Source organism: Protopterus annectens, chromosome 1.part0 (genome assembly GCF_019279795.1).
Source record: "Protopterus annectens isolate FY-2018-M chromosome 1.part0, PAN1.0, whole genome shotgun sequence".
Taxonomy (NCBI): domain Eukaryota; kingdom Metazoa; phylum Chordata; order Ceratodontiformes; family Protopteridae; genus Protopterus; species Protopterus annectens.
The window spans coordinates 806,817,500-806,839,800 of record NC_056725.1 but is presented as its reverse complement, the minus strand read 5'-3'; the positions used below and the strand labels follow the sequence as shown (position 1 = coordinate 806,839,800).

At 39.4% G+C, this 22,301-nt stretch overlaps 1 protein-coding gene across 1 annotated transcript in view; it reads right to left on the bottom strand.

Annotated features, from left to right (window-relative positions):
* Nucleotides 1-22,301, bottom strand: part of LOC122794642 (arf-GAP with dual PH domain-containing protein 1-like) — a 1,143,274-nt gene that overhangs the window by 58,583 nt on the left and 1,062,390 nt on the right. Inside the window, exon 7 of the mRNA XM_044063238.1 lies at nt 12,881-12,964. Coding sequence (XP_043919173.1) covers nt 12,881-12,964 — 84 coding nt within the window. The remainder of the gene's footprint in view (nt 1-12,880; nt 12,965-22,301) is intronic.

Sequence of the window (22,301 nt, the reverse complement as noted above, 5' to 3'; positions counted from 1 at the left end):
TTTACATCAATCAGAACAGCTTTAAATCTGGAAGTGAGGAAAAACTGTACCTTATTTAACAGCAACTTATAAGTACATGGATTTAGACTACTAAGGGCAAGATGGGTGAATGCTGTGTTAAAAGTGATAGGAGAGTGCACCTAGATATGTGCTGGAAGAATAGCAGTGCAAGTAAGGATTAAAAAAAAACTATTTCAAATACATCTGAGGGGATAGACGTACTTTCAGAAGAAGGCTTTTCGCAACTTAAATATGTTCATATGTATAGTTACAGACACGTTACTGGAGCAGTGAAAGCATACTCTATTCCTGGGTATAGTGTCTATCGTGTTTTCAAACATACTGCCAGCTGTGGGGGGGGAGTATCATCACTTTGTGACAGATTCCACAGGATACCACATATGAACTCCTAGATGGCCGAACCACCATACAGAAGACTGATTACCACTTCACAGCTAGTTATAGAACACAATCTATGTCCCCTTCTGAGCATGACAGTTATATTAACACATTCTCTATGACCCAAGTAACCCATAACACGCAATTTAACCTTACTGGAAACACTCACAATCCAACCCAATACTGTACTTATGGGTAACTTTAATTATCCCACTATTAACTGTGAATGATATATGACACCAAACTTGCAGACACAAGACATTCCTGGATTTTACAAATATAAACTTCCTGGACCAGATTATCAATATGCCAACCAGAGGTGCAAAGATATTGGATCTGGTCCTCACTAATACAAGAGAGTGCTGCAAACCCCCTAGTGTAACAGCCTCTCTAGTAAGGCCAGACCACAAAACAGTCTCCTTTGATGTAAAAAGTAAAACCAGGAACCCCAGCTAACCATGGAATGTTCAGGAACTACTCAAAGACTAACTTCCTACTATTAAGTGAAAACCTGGCAAAATTTCAAGCCCCCATAAACCCTGAGAGCACTGCTTCCAACACAGAACTGTTCACAGAAACCATGTACAAGTATGTCAACAGCATAGATGCAGCTGTACCCACCAGGAATAAGTATAGAGCTAACTCAAAAAATAAGCCACCCTGGTGGAATCACATCAGGAAGAAAATCATGGAAAAAATTAGGAGGTGTAGCACACAGCAGGATAAAAACACTCTCATCAAACTAAACAAACAACTTACAAGACAAAGTCTACCAAAACCAAATTTTAGGTAAATTTGGCTTCCCAGGCAAAGGACAACAAATAGGCATTTTTTTAGCTACGTCTGCAACCTCAAAGGCAATATGCAGCTGTGTGTAAAGCTCATTGTTATTGCAGCCATTGATATTGAGCCAGAAGATATAGTAAACCTACTGGCAGACAAATTCAGCTCTAACTTTACCAGTCCCTCTCTCAACCTCCGTTCATGAAATATCATTAATCAATAGGGAACAGGTCCTTAATGCTCTCTCTAAGGCCATGAACACATTGATGGGCACAGACAATATCCCAGGATGCCTTCTAAAGAGAATGAAACATGACCTATCAGGGCTTCTGGAATCACTATATTTGAAGCAAAGTCTGTTGAAGCTACTTTGACGTCACACATGTGCACTGGATAAGAGTTGAGTGGCTGCAGGCAAAGTAGAGGCGATTAGTAAAGATACTGAATAGAAGGGGACCAAGGATAGAACCCTGGGGGGCCCCTGTTTTTACAGACAAGAATGGGGAGCAAGAAGATTGGACTGATTGTAGTCTATTAGTTAGGTAGCTAGAAAATCACTGCAAAGTGGAAAGAGAGAGGTTAATATCAGTTAGTTTTGTTAGTAATTTAGAGTGAGAAACAATGTCAAATGCTTTGGACAGGTCAAGAAAGACACAGGAAACTATCTGACTATTATCTCTAGCCTGTGCAACTGTATAAGTAAAAGATAAGAGGGCAGTAGCAGTACTGTGGTTAGGCCGAAAGCCATGCTGGGTAGGGGTTAAGAGATTTTCATGTATTAGATATTTAAGTAGTTGAGAGTGGATGCGCTTAAGAATTTTAGAAAGTGGTGATAAGATGGCTATTGGTCTAAAATTAGAGTGATTTGTGGAGTTACCTCCGTTGTGTATTGGTATAGTGTAGAAATATTTCCAGATATTTGGAACTGTGCCTTCTTTAATAGAGCTATTTATTAGTATAGAAACAGGGAAGGTTATGGATTCAGCAGCAACTTTGAGAAAGAAGGGGGTAGTTTATCAGCAGATAGGAACAGGGTTTAAGTTTAAGAAGAAGAGATTTGATATAGGAGGTGGGGACAGGTTTAAGAGAGAAAAAAGTGTTCAGTATTCTGAGTAGGAGAAGTTGAATTTGTTTCAGATTTGGCATTATGGTCTGAGTAAGTTAGTTTATAGATAGTGTCAATGAAGTAGTTATTGAGTAAGGTACCAGTCTTGATTGGTGAATAATTAGGGAAGGGATTTGGGACTGTGGGGTTACCAGGGTGAAGTATATTTTTGATAAAGGACCAGAATCTTTTAGGGTTGGAGAGTTGAGAATTTGTGCAGTATTATAAAAGTTTTCCCTGTCCTGGTAAATGCATGTTTTGTAAGGTTCATGATCTCCCAGTAATTCAGCACTATGGTAGGGGACTTAGTTTTATTCCAGTTTTTCCAAATCCTATCCTTTTTGTGCATAAGGGAGCAGGTTTCTTTTGACAGCCAAGGTGCAAAGGTAGATTTTATCCTAATTTTTCTTTGAGGAGCAAGTGAGTTTAACATGCTGAGAAAAATCTGGTTAAATTTTTCAACAGTTTCATTAAGTGGAGGGTAGTGGAGGAAGGACCAGTTAATGGATGCCAGTTTAGCATTAAAAGATAAGGTATCAAAGGAAGATAACTTACGGCAATCTCTATATATGTGCAATCTGGGTATTTGAATAGTGTGCCTTTGAATGTGAATAGGGAGGTGGTCACTAAGAGAGTCAGGTAGGGCGTGTGGGTTGTGGTAAAGATTAAGGTCTGAAGTAAGTATTCAATTCAGGATAGAAGTGGAACCACAGCTTTTATTTATGCGAGTGGGGGATATGATGAGTTGTTTGAAGTCATGTAGGTTAATACTGATATTAGGTGAGTCAGTCATAAGTGTTTACCAATCTACATTTACATCCCCAAGGGTGACAGTTTCATAGCAAACATTATCTGAGAACCATGAAAGTATATTTTATAAGATTGAAATGCTGTTGCCTGGAGGGATATAAATTGAGGCTACAGCAAACATTTTTTGTGAATTCACGTGACAGTTTAGTAAAATTAGTTCAGCAGGGTTAAAACTTGGTAATGGTGTTTGAAAGGGAGAGAGGTTAAGAAAATAAGAGTACAAACAGCAATGCCAGCCCCTATTTTCTCTCTCTATCTAATCAAAAAATGTTGCAGCTAGGAGGTAGGATTTAGTTATTAGATACGTGGGGTTCAAGCCAAGTTTCAGTAATGGCTAAAATATGAGGAGATTGTTGGGCTTTCCAGGAGTGTATATCAGTGGTTTTATTGAGAAGGCTTTGTAAGTTAATTGAGAACAGATCTATATTTTGGGGTTGAACAATAGGTGGGATGCAGGCAGGAGTTAGATGGAGAAAAGGGTGGGGAAGGGTTCATGCTGGGACTCAGTGAGAGGGAGGAGGGACAGGGGTTGGGGTGAATGCCACCAGCTAGGAGGAGAGTTATTGAGTGAGATGTGAGAATTGGATGAAATGGGTATAGCACTTAGAACAGTACTTTAAGTCTGTAAGTGGGGGGAATGTGAGTGAGAGTCTTAACCTTGTACAAATGGAGAAGAGAAGTTGTAAAGAGAGATGTAGAAGGAGTAGGTTATATTACAATTAGCTGGGGAACAGGAAAGAGTAGGGAATAAGTTTGAATAGTGTAGTGTACTGTGGAAAGAGGTGAGAAGAGTAAGCAGGATTAAGAGTGGGATACTAAGGTATACAGGAGACATGATGTGTGAAGTGCTAGGAGATATGAGTTAAAGGATAAGCTTGATACTAAGTAAATCCTACAGGGAAATGCAAACCAGTATGGTTAGTAATTAGGAGTTACAATGCAAGGGGAGGGGTAAAATGAAAGGGGTGGAAACTAGTTAATAAGGATACAGTGCAAATCAAAGGAAAGCAGGGGTGGGTGGGAATGGGGGTAGGGCAGTGGAGCAGAGTGAGGCCGAGCAAATCAAAGGATGAATGGAGCAGACAGAATCCTGAAGAGAGGATTGCAAAGAAAAGAGAAACAGAGAAAAAAAGATCCCAAGCTTTGTAGGGTAAGTGCAGCTACAGTTAAAGAAATACAAAGATGGAAAGTAAAGAGAATAGTGGTGTAAAGAAGGGAGCTCAAGAGAATGATCTAGAATAAGCTAAGTTAATAAAGATAAAAAGAAATAAAAAGAAAAGCTAAAATGCTAGCTTAAAATAAATAGGATGTAAGGGAGAAAAGCCAGAAGTAAGTATACAATATAAATCTCAGCACAAGCGAAAAGAGAGTTGAAAAGGAGGGGGATGGGGGTAAAGCACCTGAGATAAGTGTGTGAGCCACAGCCTAGAAGTAACAATTAAAAGAAAAAAAAAACTATGCTTATACTGGAGGTTGTATACATCAGGATGTACATTGCAATGCTGAAGACAAGATAGAGTACATAGGCACAAGTCCGCAGGTCTCATTCAACTGCCGTCAAGTTTCAGTCTGGCTAGAGTGGAATTTTAAGTTGCCAAGTGTTTTCAGAGGAAAGAATAGTAATTCCAACTGTAATGAAGCTGAAAAAAATAGGAAAAAATTTACCTCTAAGATTATAATGAGATAAGCTAGCAGAAAGAGAAGAGAAAGTAGAAGTTAAAGAGACGTCTAGAATGACACATAACAGGAAAAGAAAGAGTAAGTACAAATAGTTAGTGCATGTGATTGATAGCAGAAACTAACATGTGGAAAAGTGAAAAAGGATCGAGTGAAACAGACTTAAAAACACAGAACAAAGAAGCAAGATTGGAACAACAGCTAAGACAAGAGAAAAGAATGGAACATGAAGAACAAGAGAGATAAAGAAATAGGTGATACACTATGAGCTGGCAACAAGAAGAAATGAAAGACAAAATAAGACAAAGAAATACTAAGAAAGAGAGAATAAGACAGGCAAGGTAAACAGTCAGTCAGAATGACCAGTACAATGCTGGAGACAAACACAGGGGAGATGGACACAAAACAAATCACCAAAGGCTGATATAAACAGTAAATATACAAAAATTCAGTTATGACAAAAAAAAATACAGTGCAGATATAGACAGTACAGAGGCATAAAAGCAGTTATACAAGTAATAACAATGCAGTATAACAACACAGTCGCTGTCATAGTTATATATGACTAAACATCCCAACAGATCTAGTTAAAAAAAATGTTGAAGACAGCAATGTAAGCATCAAAAAATTGGTATGGTAATTAGTAGTTAACAAAATAGCAGCTTATGATAACAGCATAGTATACATTGTATGGTCATTGGCGCTATGAAATAAAAACAAAAACAGTCAAATTGTAAAATTAATTAATTTCCAACTATTATGTGGGCACTAAAGCACTGCCTCAAACAGCCATTAAGCAGCGATCACATTTAATGCAGCAAGAAATAAATAGCAATATGTCCGAGAAGACAATACCTCTCTGTGGTACAATACAACTAATAGGGGAGAAAATAGGAAAAAAACTGCAACTAGGGCAAGAAACAATTATGGTTTTAAAAATAGCACCCGTGAAAGTCAGAAAACTAAATAAGTTGGGGTGAACATCCCATGAAACAAGAGGAGAGATATCTGATAGGGAACAGGCGCTAGCAACAGGAGGGTGATACATAGCAAAGAAAGCAAGCAATCAGAAAAAAAAAAGATCCCACGTGCAGCTACAGTTAAAAAAAGACAAAGATGGAAGGTAAATAGAATAGTGGTGTAAAGAAGGGAGCTCAAGACAATGATTTAGAATACGCCAAGGTAATAAAGATAAAAAGAAATCAAAGGAAAAGCTAAAAACACTAGCTTAAAATAAACAGGATATAAGGAACAAAAGCCAGAAGGAAGGATATAATATACATTCAGCACAAGCCAAGGGAGAGTTGAAAAGGAGGAGGAGCGGGAGGGGGTAAAGTATCTGAGGTAAGTGTGAGAGCTACAGCTAAGAACTAGCAATTAAAAGACAAAAAAGTATGCTTATACTGGAGGTTGTATACATCAGGACGTACATAGACATGCATGCCGAAGACAAGTTAGAGTGCGTAAGCACAAGTCCACAGGTCCCGTTTCAACTGCCATTAAGTTTCAGTCTGGCTAGAGTGGAATATTGTGGATTATAGCAGCTGCAGTGGTGATTACTTGGACTACATCTCTTTTATGTGTAGTTTTTGCTGGTCTTTGACTTTTACTGCTGTTTTTAGTTTTGGTTTCCCAGTCCAAGTTCCATCATGGACTCCTTGGATTTTATTCATGCCCCTGAGGGGGAGGGTGTGAATTTGGAGTTCACGCTTTTGAAGGAGGAGGTATCGCAGCTTAGAGAACTCACCAAGCTCATTGAGCTCTTTTCTCAGAAATAACTTGCGTTAATAAAATACTTTTGTGGATTATAGCAGTTGTGGTGGTGACTACTTGGACTACATCTCCTTTATGTGTAGTTTTTGCTGGTCTCTGACTTTTATTGTTGTTTTTAGTTTTGGAATATTAAGTTGCCAAGTGTTTTCAGAGGAAAGCAGAGAAAGAATAGCAATTCCAACTGTAAGGAAGATTGCAATGCCGAAGACAAGCTAGAGCACAAGTCCACATTATGCCCTCTAGATCTTTAAATTTCTTTGGGTGCTAAGAGTCCTATGAGTGATCAAGGACAACACCACATCCATGTGGTAAGACAAAAAGTAGAAGGTGCATGCTCATCTTTATGTGCAAGCTGGCCAAGATTGCCTGGGACCTGGTGTTTACAAAAAACCTTAATCTCTATGCCTATTACATTGACTGCAGAATACCTTAGAAGACTACCTGAACAGATCCACACACAGACCCCATAACTAAATAGTGGGCTTGAAAACCTTTCACAAGCTGATTGCACACACACACATATATAAGTGTGTGTGTGTGTATATATATATATATATATATATATATATATATATACACACACACACACACACACACACACACACACACACACACACACACACACACACACACACTCATACACATATGTGGCTATGTGAGGCATTGCCAGCTATGGCAGGAGAGGTAGGAAAGTGGATGTGTAACATATCCCAGCATAGCTAGCTGGAGTTTTGTAAAGATTGATATTTTTTTCTCACCAGACCCTGAGGTTGTTCAGTACTAGATACTTCTGGTAGGAGTCTGTGGCACTGGATGCCTCCTACCCTTTAATCCTGTATGGTGCCATCCTAATTCTGGTGGGCCTCCAAATGCCCAAGAAAGTAATTCTCTAAAATGAAAGAGATAGGGAGAGGAAGACCTCTGTGCTAGCTTTGCTCATTTAATATCTGCTTATCCAACAGCAAGGGACCCTGGTGCACCCAAACGTAAAACCTCAAGCATGTAGTCTGGAAATATGGACTGTGACCTCAAGTTGGGTAACCATTTTCCCTAAAGTTACTGTATACCCTTAAAGAGGGTAGAAAATTGGCTGCCAAAAAGTCTTACTCAGCCAAGTGGAACAAATTTTCCATCAGGTGTATGGAATATGGCACATCCTGCTTAAAACCCCAAAAGTGAGAAGGACCATAAGGCTCTGCTTCTGTAGTTTTTATTAACCCTGAAAACCTAGATCAAGTGAGCTTTTGCCCTTTTGCTTCACAGGATATTCCTGTCCTCCCTGAGCTCACCTTAGGACACTTGCATTACTTTTTGACAGGTACACTGCCCCACTCAAATTCTCCACAACAGTTTCCCCAGAGTGGGTCATGCCCAAGACAGCATGTGTTCCAGATGTTCTACTATATCTAACAAGCCTGTTTCACAAGCACTTTTCTCATGTTTCAATCAAAGTGAACGTCTCTTCTGGTTTGGCCTGACTGCCCCTGAATCCCCCTTCCTGGCAACTATCCTCATGTTAAGCAATTTTCCAAGGGGATCCATCATCTGATGCCTCAAGAAAACAGTGCTTCTACCTTTACACCTGATCTCTGTCATACAAAACGGTTACTTTTACAGATTTTCAACCAGCTGGCTGAGTAGCAACAGAATTTGTATCTTGGAAAACATTCTTCTTGATAGCCAGTAAACCAACCACAAATTCAGGACTACAGGCTTCACTGTGCAAATAGCCATACATAATCTACAATAAGCAGATGGGGCACTCTGGATCAATTCCCTGTTTTATGTCCACAGTAGACTTGAGGCTGGCTTTGAACCAAACCATTCACCTTCTAGCCTTCTTTCCAAATCCATTGAACAAGAAACTTGACAGATGTGCAATCAGCTAAGATACTGATTTTAAAAAAATAAATAAATAAATAAATAAAGGCAGGCTAGCTCTCCATTTTTCATACCATGTAAGGATCATGGAAGTCAACCCTGTGCATCTTCCCAGCTGCATTTCTTTCTGTTATAATCAGCAAGGAAATCTCATTAGTGCTGTTGAAGGCACACTCTGCAAGGTAGCAGCACCTTCAGCAGTGTTTTCTTATTTTTATATTTATTTATTTTTGAGGCTCCACACCCTCAGTGGCTTTTTTTCAGAAATGTTTCAGCTCAAATTATTTTTATAGCAAAGTCATCTTCATGGTTAAAAAAGTAATTAAGAATCTACAAGAGGACTCAAGAGATTTAGTTACCAAAAAAAAAAAAAATCAAGAAAGGCACAATAGGGCCAAGGTATTGGTTTATTAGACAGTGAAAGTGATTGACAAAATTGGAGTCAAATGCATCTGTTTTTATATTCTTATTAACCGACATTACAACACCTCGCTACTTGACACTAACACAGTAAGAACAGTCCACAGTATCATTTCTTAGACGTGGCTGTTAAATAGTCAGTGATAAGCCTTTGCAGGTTTTGCTTGTTCAACTTTTTTTTCAAATATCATTGTGACTCAGCAGGATTTAGTTTGTTCACAACACCTTTAAATGTTAATTTTTATATGAATAAGGTGCTATAGGTATGTGTGTGTGTGTGTGTGTGTGTGTGTCTGTGTGTGTGTGTGTGTATGTATATATATATATATATATATATATATATATATATATATATATATATATATATATATAGATACACACACACACACACACACACACACACACACACACACACACACATATGCACATACATGCATATATACATATATGTGGCTACGTGAGGGATTGCCAGCTATGACAGGAGAAGTAGGGCAGTGGATGTGTAATATATCCCAGCATAGATAGCTGGAGTTTTGTAAAGAATTGTATGTCATTTGTATATCAAACTGATTTGTACAGGTGCTTGTGTTGCAAATGTATTTGTAAGGTTGCTTGGGTTAAAAAATGTACACAAAAACCAAGTAAAAAGCAGCTCCACAGGTGAAGACACTCAGTCCAGGAATCAAGTATAATACAACCAGAAATGAATTGAAATAGAATAACTTTAATGAATAAAAACAAAGAAATTAATTAAGCACTTTCGCCTGGTTCCTACCAGGCTTTATCAAGATTATCTGGTTGTATTATACTTGATTCCTGGACTGAGTGTCTTCACCTGTGGAGCTGCTTTTTACTGGGTTAAAAAATGTACCAACAGTTGGTTCTGCTGGACAGAAAAAGAAGTACACCTGCATGTCAGTGTGCATAGTAACTACTGCAATTAATATAGATCACACAGGCAGAAGTTGTGTTGTAATACCATACAACTCAGCAATAAGTCTATATATTTATTTGCATATAAAGGTAAGCAGATTTTTATGTAAAAAGTAGGAATAGAATATAAGCAAGTGTTTTTGCTGGATACAGAGGCAGAAAAGTTTGTTTATGCATAAAAGTATGGATTACTAAGTGGTCATTGCCATCACATGGTGATCCTTCATGCTCACACTAACTAGGACCCAAAATACAAATAAACTCAAAGCTTCTGAGAAGTTTGCATTCATGTTCTTTTACAAAACTTAGCTTATTTAGGCAGATATTTAATGTCACACTTTATTTTACATTTTTACTAAACACTAAAGTTATATGTTTTGGATGAGAGGCCTCTTTCAGGCAGATGGTTTGCTTATCAGAAAGAATGTGTGAGGAGGTTCAGTACTGGAAGAAAGATCATCCTAGCTATCCGAGAGAAACAAATGTCTTTGAATCCGTATATATATATATATATATATATATATATATAAAAAAATATATACATACATATATACACACACATATATATATATATATATACACACACACACACACACATTTATTTAGTACTTCTGCATAGGATTGGCATCACTTATATAAATAAATACACAATGGAGGTAGGAGCAATTAATTACTAATGGCTAGACTGCCACTGACTTGAAAGGAAAGAAATGCACATGTATTTTTTACTCTGTTCCAGTTTCTGCATTTCACTAGGACATTGTCCGTTTTGAAATTCTGGTTTTCAATGAATCGCATGTTTCAGATTCTCCCTAGTTAGGGGTTCTGCTCAGCTGGTGCCCCATTTCTGAGATTTAATACTGTAACAATGGTATAGAGGGATAAAGCCTCACCTATGACCCAGGTCAGGGTCAGTGTGCTTGTCTGTAAGGGGGAAAACATTGTAGTTTCTCTGGTGGAGACCAGTGAACACGTAGTGGTACCTAATTCAGAATAGGAGAGGGGTAATGAGAGTAATGAATGTTATGCATGGAGGCAGCCCCCCACATCTGTCTACAATACTCACTCTCTCCTGAAAATTTACAATGCATATACAGTGGTGTACCACTGATACAAAAGGAAAAATAAAACAATCTTGAGAGTGGATGAATGGACCACTCGATGTCATTGATTCCTTGTCCCCAGGAGAAGAAATATGCTAAGTCAGCAGCCCACAAGAGCAAAAGATTATGAAAAAAAAAGTATTTGTTAAGACAGCTACCTGGACATCCACAAAAACATTTTAGGCACTGTAAGCTGGATGGCCTTTTTAGAAGAAAAGACAGTATTACCTCTCCCATTCTCCAGAGTATGTGGGATCATTATTCTTTGATCTTTAGTTAGCCTCATAGTACTTTCACCAGAATATGTGGGCTCATCCTCCTTTGGTCTTTAGTTAGCCTCATAGTACTTTCACCAGAGTATGTGGGCTCATCCTCCTTTGGTCTTTAGTTAGCCTCATAGTACTTTCGCCAGAGTATGTGGGCTCATCCTCCTTCGGTTTTTGGTTAGCCTCATAGTACTTTCACCAGAGTATGTGGGCTCATCCTCCTTTGGTCTTTAGTTAGCCTCATAGTACTTTCACCAGAGTATGTGGGCTCATCCTCCTTTGGTCTTTAGTTAGCCTCATAGTACTTTCACCAGAGTATGTGGGCTCATCCTTCTTTGGTTTTTAGTTAGCCTCATAGTACTTTCACCAGAGTATGTGGGCTCATCCTCCTTTGGTCTTTAGTTAGCCTCATAGTACTTTCACCAGAGTATGTGGGCTCATCCTCCTTCGGTTTTTGGTTAGCCTTATAGTACTTTCACCAGAGTATGTGGGCTCATCCTCCTTTGGTCTTTAGTTAGCCTCATAGTACTTTCACCAGAGTATGTGGGCTCATCCTCCTTTGGTCTTTAGTTAGCCTCATAGTACTTTCACAAGGTAAGAAAGATACTTCAGTGGTGATCTTTGTGATGAGCACAACATACCCGAGTAAGCACACTCGCGTTAACAGTAGGTGTTCTAAGTAAAAGATCACTGCTGCATTGCAAGCTCCCAGACTTCTCCCTCCTTGTTCCCTGATGTTTTACTTGACTGACACAGCAGGGACATGGCTTCATTAAGCCTTACACTGCAAGAATCCACTCAAGAATCAGGAGTACATTGTGTGATATGGTCTGAAGCACATTTTGCAGCTTCATTTGAAAGAAGGTGCAGACAGAACACTACTGAAGCAAATTAGTTAAGTCACTTGTGGTGACTTTCATGATGGAATATTATTGGTCTGAGACAGTGTAGCCCGGCTAATTTGAAATAAATAAATAACACAGAGGATTAGGACATGCTCTCCAATCATAACCATCTTATGAGTTTGTGAAAGTGATGTCAAGAAATTCACCTTGAGTGTGGAGCTTGTGAATCTTGACAAGCATATCTGAAATACATAACTAGTTTGTTAAAACTAGAGAAACCCAGTGATAATTCTTTGTAATACATGGAGCATTAGCTGCTGCAATGTATGACTAGTTGCACAAAAAAAATTTGTAGGAACACAATGTTTTAAAGCCTTGAAAGCTGTAACACACGTAGCACTGCAATAAAGGCGACAACTGTAAATGCTCGCAGAAACCACTTAACCTTGCCACACTTGTTATTTTTGTGGCAGCCTGAAGTATATCTTGGCTTTTAAAGCTATGTAATTGCTGCCGATATTATTCTGTGGAGGCTGCTGTCTGTGCTGCAGCACAAGACCCTATCATAATGTATTTTAAAAGGTGCATAACAAAAGGTATTATTCTCCTTTTAAAGCAGTTATGATTGTGTCTTTCAGAACAGCATTGCATAACTAACATCTTTTTGTTGATTTCTGACCTTTATCAGGCCACTACATGTACTACATTACTTTTTGTTACAACCAAGAAGCTCACCTGGGACAGTCAGTAGGTGAATATGGAATGTTTCTTTCACACTGCATCACAGTTCACAAAACAAAAGTCATAGAAAAGAAAAAAAAAACTCTTTATATTTTTTTCAAGCAAAAGAATACGTGTAAGCATTAATTAGTGCTTTCTACTTACCTCAGTATTTGGAGCGCAAGGGAATGCAACTTTCAGGTAATTGTACTGTGCTTCTCGAAGTGCATTAAACCACTCAACAATTTCCTGTTAAAAACAAACAAACAAAGGTAAATAACAGAGATATGAAGAGAAGTGACTAACAAGTACTCCAGAAATGAGATCACTACTGAGATAAATTCAGTTCAGTGTCTTCAATAATAATAAACAGAGGTGCAGAAAAGACAGGCCAACCTCACTGCACGTAATAACAGTACTGAAACAGTGGATATCCATCGGGGTGATGTCAAGAATTTAACCAGAAATAATGAAAAAACTGTTGGCCATCTCAGGTCTCTGTCATCTGTTTTAAAGTAACAAACTCAATAATGCTCTACAGACGGAAAAGCCAAAGGCTGACCTATGTGCTTGGTGGGCTCATGGGTTCTACAAGAACTACGTATACCATACATTACTTTACAAGGACAGTCTGGTGAACTGTACAAGATGTGAGAATAGTCAGCAACAGGTTTGGGAACCATAAACAGGTTATAATAGGTAAAACATTAATTAGACTGATCAAACGCATGGCAGAGAGGTGTGGTCATTCCTAAGTAATGATTTCATGAACTGGAAACACAGACCATTAAACTATGTTAAGTAAAGAGAAGGTAAAAATAATCAGGCAGTATGTGATGTCAGCCAATATGTAATTCATGGGTATCTGTTGATGACTAGAAGGAAAAGAGGAGAAACAGGAATGAAATCCACCACTGTTTCTGAAGGCAGAAGGTGGGCACAAATCTAGTGGAAATGTAATGTCATGTCTTATTCCTTAGACACAGGGTTAGTAAAGATGTTCATTGCATGGAAATATGAAACAACAGGTTTGCAGAGTTCTGTAGTGGGTCATAAGTCACCAAAGTATGTTGAATACAATGTGATACTACGGCAAGGAACAGTTTTCAGGTGTTTAATCAAAAGAACTGAAACCTTTTGGCGCATGAGGTGGTACAAGAAGGAGGACATCAATATCAATACAGTGAAAGGGTCAGGGATGAGATAGAAAGAATTGTAAAATGCCTGATGACAGCCTGTGATGTACATGTCACACTGTTGTTTTCCAGGAGGACAGTGATATAGCACAATGACCCATGGAGTTCTATGAGCATTGTATACCATTTCAAAGTTTAGGTTTGGAATTAAAATAGTACTGTGTGCATTTCACATGGCTGAGAGGCTTTACGCCACGAAGAAAACTCCCAAAGACTGTTCATGATATATTAAAGAGCAGACACCCTGGAAAAAATGGACTTACATATCAAGAAAATTCAAAGTGAAGTTCTTGAAAATGTGTAATATGCATGACAAATGGAAAATGCACCAGATTCATCATTCAATCACAAAATACTTTGCAAACTTTATATTTCACATGCAGCTTCATTTATTATACATTGTATTTGTCTGATAGATCCTTAGTCTTACATTAAGAATATTAAATTAGAAAGTTTTTTTTTTGTGTGTGGGTATGTGTGTGTGCATATATGCATGTTGGGGGAGTGAAAGACAATATGTCTCTGTGACAGAATATAATGTAGGAGCCTGTACTCCTGAATGGTGTTTACAGGGTCTGCTGCTTCACCTCTTTTCAAGAAGTATATTGCATATCGTTTTACTGAATGCTCCCTCTGTTTGACTTGTCCAACAAATATGGTAGATTAGCATACAGTCTTGAGGTTGCTGTCTACTAATGAGCTTCATCTTATGGTCTTGGGTCTAAGTCCAACAACCTCCAAGCACATTACATGATGCTAGGCAAGTAGTTCTGATGAAATGCTCACAGATCATCACAGAAAAGAGGCACTTATAACAAAAAGATAAATAAATTACATAATTAAACTGAGTGGCTTCATTCTTTCAATCTTACATCTACTGATAACTGCGCACACATTAAGTGATATTAAGTTTCGATTATAAAGTTGTATCTGATGCAGTCACAAAGTGGGCTCATCATATCAGTGACCTACAGTTAACAGTGAAAGAAAATGACACAGATGCCAGTGCCTAGGAATTGCTCAGATAATTAACAATGGATGAAATGTAGGTTGAAGAAATCATGTATCTTTCATCTTGTAAGGGAGATGATAGCATTTAGATATTGTAAACAAGTCCTCATGTTTAGAGTCCATGGGGTGGAAGTATGAAGCACCCTCTAAGATTCAGGCAACCAGAGTTTGATTAGTACATAGGTAAGTACTACGCTAACTGCCTTTGTGGCCCATTTTAAGCATTGCCAATTTCCATAAAAATGAGACTCAAACCCTGCACCTTGGGTCTTGGAGGTAAACACCCTAACCATTATGCCAACCCTCACACAAATGGGCTGAGTACTTAAGGAGATGGAGAGAAATGATAAAGCATTGTTTGCTCAGCACTCTCTGTGGTGGTGGGAGGTCCTAGGGTGTACACTCCATTAACAATTCAACATCATCTTCATATTTATTGTAGTCTTTATTTCCTAACTACTGACTACACATTAAAGTGAAGCAAATGTATAATAATTTGTTTAAACCACACATTTATATTACAAAAATGCAATATTATTTAACAAAGGCACATTGAACTAATTTTAATGTCACTGAATAAATTATTGTAACTACCTGTCAATTACTGGCAACAAGTACACTAGATTTTGACAGAAGTCCAAATTTAAAGATCCACCACAAACAAGAAAAGAAACAAAAATGGCATTAGTGGAAAATTAGCATTCTAAATGTTAAACCAAAAGACAAAAACACATTTGATTGCAGAAAGAGTGATAGTGAATGAGGATTATTGTTATTGTTATTGTTAAACACTGAGCTTACAAATTCTATTCAAATGACTAGGAGGTGTAACTAATCATTTAAAGTTGAAAGATGCAGAATTGTTACTGGAACATAGTTTCCGTCACATTCTATGGTATGTATATGGAATAACTTTCCTCAATTAATTACACAGTCTGAGTCATATCTATTTAAAAAAAAAATCTTGATAACTGGGTTCATACTAAGGTTTATACATTTATATTGAGTTCTACATTTTGAGTGGTATTTTAACCCAACTCAGTTTTTTTTTCAAAAAATAAACATGCTTACAAACTCACAAATCCAAATAGTCCTCAGCCACTCAGCACCACTCTGCAAAGTTGATAATAATAACATGTTCTAATATTTGACACATGCATATTTAATAAAAGTGGTCTTGGTTTTACAGCTTACTGATTCCATTGCTTCTTCCATTTTGAGGGATCAGACTGCTGTTTGCAACATTGCGGAGTGGCACTGAGTGGCTGAGGACTTTTTGGCATTTTTTTTCAAACTACTGAAACTGTAGTGCTGACAACAACCAAGAACAAAATAAAATACACGGACAATCCCTGATACTCCACCACGATTGTTCCTGTAATAGACTAGTGCATTCGTTCATCACACACGCATGATTGTGTATTTTGAGTATTCTAAATGTTACAAAACAAATCCACTTGAACATAAGAGGTTTAGTGCCTTCAAAACCAAAAACATTCACTGACTGCCAGAGCCAACTATAGAGACTGTAAAAAAAGAAACATTGCAGAAAACAAATGCTGCAGTTTGCAAGATTGTGACAGTTAAAATACCAACATCACATTGCCACAGTTTGACAAAGACTAAAAGACGGAGCAAACTCATTTTCTTTAAATACTGGACTACTATTAATCAGCTCTCTGGTAAAACTGCTGCTACAAATAATGAACAAACATCAGCTGTCTTCTGAACACCAGCTCACCGGATTAAAATGTACATAATACAACCACTTGATCAGTCCTCATCATTAACAAAGCATGATCCGAAACTACTCACCAACACTCCAGCATGTCATGAAATCAGCTGAAATAATTTCAAGTTCAAGTGACCCAAAAGAAACACAGATAGACAAAAATTCAAGATGTTTAAATCTAGTCCAATGTGCAAATAAATATTAACATCAAATTTTAAGACCAAACATTCATCCACAGGCAGTCAAAGTTTACCATCTTCAGATATATGCAGTTTAGGCATACTTGAAAATCTCAGCAATTCTCAGTGAAAGTAGGAGTTGGCAAAGGAGGCAGAGTTTCTTGTGAGTTATGCCAGTCTTAGATGGAAATTACAAAACCCCCTTTCACCACTCATTACATGCCCATCCCTTGGGTGGTACTGGGCATAGGCAGAGAACTGTAGGGTACAAAGTTAGGGTTGGCATATTTTCAATGCCCAAAGTGTATCACTTTTTATAGAAATGTGGGATTTGCACAACAAAACACTCAAAACCAATGCAAAAGAGCTGTTTAAGCTGTTTTATGCAACATTTAGATGTTTAGGTTAGGGTTTCCCCCACATGTCCCAGGAAAGTACAGTTATGTACACTTACCATAAATGTAGATGTTCGGAGTGTATTCACTGTTGCAGTCATTACATTTGGGTAATCTGCTGGCAGGTTGCCCTCAGTCAGCCTGATTAACAAAGTCTTGGGTCCTGCGTCGGTTGCTGTCCCTTTTTCCATGATGTCAGGTCGTCAGGGGTATAAAACATGCAGCCGACACCATTACATCAGTTTTTCATGCCCCAGATGTCAGGTGCCCCCCAAATGGGGAGCAATATATATATATAAAAAATCAGAAACACAAAAATATACCTCCAAACAAAAGCAAATACACCAAAAGAAAGAAGAGGTATAGTAAACAAAAAACGGGGCTGGAGGGAGGGTAACCAGGACTGCAACAGTGAATACACTCGAACATCTATGTGTACACAACTGTACTATGTTCATCGTGTTTCACTGTTGCAGTAATTACATTTGGGTAGATTTCCAAAGCTAAGGTTGGGAGGACAGATTTATACAGCATTAGGACCAGCTATAAGGCCCTGCAAAACAGCAGTGGCAAAGCCAGCTCTGGATTTAAAGAAAATTGTTAAGTGATAATGCTTGGTGAAAGTATGAACTGAACTCCAGGTAGCAGTTTCTAGAATATCCCTGGTAGGAACACCTCTGAGAAAGGCTGCAGAAGTAGATGCAGCCCTGGTGGAATGAGATCTGATCCCCTGGGGGATAGGTTTTCCATGGAGCTTATAACAGAAGTGAATACAATGGCTTATCCATTTAGAAATGGTTTGCTTTGAAATAGCCTTCCCCTCTGCTCCTGCAGTAAATGCTACCAGCAGTTGTTCCGATTTTCTTCGAGATTTAGTCCTGTCCAAGTAGAATCTAAGTTGTCTGTGTGCATCCGATGAATGCAGAATCCACTCTCCCTTGTTCTGTCGATTGGGAAAGAAAGTTGGCAAATGAATGGACTGATTTAGAGCCACATTGGATACCACCTTGGACATGAATGAAGTACTGGTCCTGAGTGACACCCTGTCCACATGAAAGATGATGAAAGGCTCCACTGCCATAAGGGCCTGTAATTCAGATATCCTTCTAGCTGAAGTGATTGCTAAAAGGAAAGCTGTTTTCCAGGAAAGAAATTTTAAGTCTGCAGTTGCAGCTGGCTCGAAAAGAGGTAGAGTGAGTTTCTCCAATACAAAGTTAAGGTCCCAACCAGGAGTTGGAGCTCTCCTGGGTGGTCTCAAGTTTTTGGCCCCTCTGAGATACTGCTTTAAAAGAGGATGAGAGAAGAGGGGGGGGGTCTGTGTTGTAATGAGCTGAAATGGCTGAGGCATGGATTTTTATGGAAGAAAAAGACAGGCCCTTGTGAAGCATCTCAGTTAAATATTGCAAACTCTGAGGTAAATTGGGCACTGCTGTGCTCACCCCTTGAGATTGATTCCAGGCACAGAATCTTTTACATTTGTCAGCATAAAATTTTCTAGTACTAGGTCTTCTCACCTCCAAAATGACATTCATCACAGGTTTGCTGAGGGATGCTAAGGGGGAATTTAAGTGATTAGCCAAGCTGCAAGGTTCAATGTTTGGAGCTGAGAATTTGATTCTCCTGCTGAGACAGTAAGGAAGGTGTCTGAGGCAGGTGACACGGAGGAATGTGTAACACACTGCGCAGGAGTGGGTACCAGTGTTGGCGAGGCCAGTCTGCAGCAATCAAAATCATTTTTGGTTTGTCCTGTTTGACTTTTAGTAGAACTTTGGAGAGCAAAGGCAGAGGTGGAAAGGCATAGACTGATAGGTTTTTCCAGCTGAAGGACAGAGCATCCACTTTCCAGGCTTTTTTGTGATGAGTTCTTGTGCAAAATTTGTCCAACTGGTAGTTCTGGGGTGAGGCAAAAAGATCTATGTCTGGGCTCCCCCATTTGCGTGCCAACATGTCGAAAATCCATGGTTCCAGTTTCCATTCGTGAGGGTCCATGAAATTTCTGCTTAGTACGTCTGCCAGAACATTCTGCTTTCCTGGCAGCAATTGAGTTTGTAGTTGTACTTGGTAGCTCAAGGCGGTGTTCCACAATGCCATGGCTAGTCTGCAGAGGGGGTAGGAATGTGTACCCCCCTGCTTGTTTATGTACCACATAACCGTGGTGTTGTCCGTCTTTATCAGTAATTGTCCTGGATGAATGTAGTTCTTGAAGGCTGTCAGAGCATTCTGTACAGCTAGCATTTCTTTTTGATTGATATGAAGGTGCATTTTATTTGGGCTCTATTTGCCCTGAATGCACTTCCCTGCCAGATGAGCCCCCCATGCATAGTCTGATGCATCTGTAGTTAGGGTTTGAGCGGCAGGGGGTGGTGTGAATGGCAATCCCTTGTTTTGGTGGCAGGCCTCTGCCCACCATATGAACTCTAGGCGCAGGCAAGGTATGATAGGAATAATTGTTTCCAGGCTGTGACAATGCTGACTCCACAAACTTTTTAAGTACCACTGAAGTTTTCTCATATGCAGTCTTGCATATGGAATTAGAAGAATGCAGGAGGCCATGAATCCCAAGGCTTGCAGTATTTGCCTTGCAGATAGCAGGGTTTTTGTGAACACCTGTTTGAAGTAAGTCACCAAATGAATTTGCTTTTCTGGTGTAAGGAAAGCCATCTGGGCAGTTGTATTCAAGCTTGCACCCAGGAATGTAATCTTTTGAGAGGGTACCAGATGATATTTCTTTTCGTTTATGGTGTACCCTAGACAGGTTAGAACTCTTTTTACAAACGCCAGATGTTTTAGAAGAATGACCTGGTTTTCTTCCTGAATTAGACAATCATCCAGGTATGGATATATTTGAATATTTCTTTGCCTGCAAAATGCAATTACTGTAGCCAGGCATTTTGTGAATACCCTGGGCGCAGTAGACAAGCCAAAGGGCAGTGCAGAGAACTGATAATGCATGCAGCCTGCTTTGAAGCGTAGGAATCTTCTGCAAGATTCCCTGATTGGGATATGCAGGTAAGCCTCTTTTAAGTTGAGAGTTGCCAACCAGGCATCCTTGCCTAGCATAGGAAGTAACTGGTGAAGAGTCAGCATCTTGAATTTTGGAATGTCCAGAAAGGTGTTTAAAGTAGACAGGTCCAGAATTGGACGCCATGATTTGTCTTTTCTGGGTACCAGGAAAAGTCTGGAATAGAAACCTTGTCCCTTTTCCTCTTCTGGTACTAGTTGAATAGCCCCCGTGTTTAGGAGGGAATGCACTTGTTTCTGAGCCTCTGCCCACTGACTTGGGGGCAGGTCTGGCCACCCGTTTGGAGTTGGCAGCATGTGGAAATTAAATCTGTATCCCTGGGACACTATATTTGAAACCCATTTGTCCTGGGTAATAAGTTGCCAGTTTCTTGAATAAAGAGCCAGTCCCCCCCCCCCCAAAGGAGTGGCTAAGAGGTAAGTGCTTGATAATTTTAAAGGGAAGTCATTGAGACTGTTTACCATAGGGTGATGCCTTGTTGTTTCCAGATTTGGAGGTGGAAGCACCCCATTGCTTAGTTCTGAAAGTCCCTTGGGACTGAAACCTGGTGCTTTTGAAATGTCTGGGTTTGGCTGTAGTGACTCTAGAAGGAACTGGAAAGGACCAGTTCTGAGTAGGCCATTTCCTACTAAATCTAGTAGGTTGCACTTGTAAGAAATCTTTCACAGTTTGCATAGATTTAGCTTTATCTTCCATCTTTTTTAGAACTTCTTCAGCCTTACTGCCAAATAGGCGGTCCTGCTGTAAAGGAGCATCCAAAAGTTTTGCTTTAACATGATTAGGCAGAGATTGCTCCTTAAGCCAAGCATGCCTTCTAAGTACAGACCCAGTAACAGCAGCCCTACAAGAGGCCTCTAAAGAATCAAAACCACACTGCAAAGTATGTTTGCCAACTTGTTCGGCTGAATGCAATAAATCCTGCAAATCTTTATTCTCCACACAGTCAGAAATCAACATCATTTTCTGTTTAAGCAGTCTCATGATATGCTGTTGATATTTTAGCATATGGAATTGGCAGTTTAAAGCCCTGATTGCTAAGGTTGCAGACGTATAAACCTTTTTACCCCATCTATCCAGCGCCCTAGAGTCTCTATCAGAAGGGGTAGGATTTTTAGCAGTAGAAACCTTAATGCCCTCGGGGCCCTGAGAAATGGTTTCAGGGTCAGCAATAGGATTTTTGAAAAGGAATTTGTGGGACTTAGGAACCCTGTAGTACCTGTCTGGTTTGCTAGGGGCTGGAGGGAAGGAATCAGGGGCCATACTGGATTCCAAAAACACATCATCAACAGTATCTAGTACAGGAGGAATAGCCAAAGGCCTATGCTGAGGAAGAAGAAGGAAATCCCTAAGCCTCTTTTTAGATTCAAAGAAATCCTGACTTTCCCAGTGGAAATGCTCCCTTAAGGTATGTAAAGTTTCCCCAAAAGAGAAATCCTCAGGAGGAGAAGCAGATGGAATGGAGTCCTCTGCATCAGAGTCCTCATAAGTAGGTATGGACAAATCTAGATCATTAGAAGAGTCAGAAGAAACAGAGTCCTGTTCAGAAGATTCATAGTCAAATTCAATCCTAGGCCTCTTAGAAGGGGGGGGGGGGGTTGACTACCCCTGATCAGAGTAATTAAATCTTCAGCCATTTTGATCATTTGTTTTTTAGGCATAGGGGCCTGAACATATGGCCTGGGTGTCGGTTTTTTAGACATAGATCGAGATTTAGGCCTTAGCACTGAAGTTGGAGTCGGTTTAATATGCAAGTCTGTAGGCCTGAATACACCCTCAGAAGCCGGTGCCTGCTCAGCGGCTCCAGACCCATCCATGGTAGAGACATCCGCGGGTTCCATATGTGAAGCATCTCGCGGCATACTGGACTCTAAATGGGTCTCAGTAGAGGCCTGCGAATCAGAAGTAGTGGGTATCGGTGGGGGGGGGGGGCGAAAGCACCTCACTGAGTACCGGCAAACCGGCGACTGGCTTAGGAGAAGCGTCGTTGGCAGTTTTGGACCTCAACGGCCTGTCTGCCTTTTTCTTTGTGTTTTTTCGGTATTCCGGTAGTC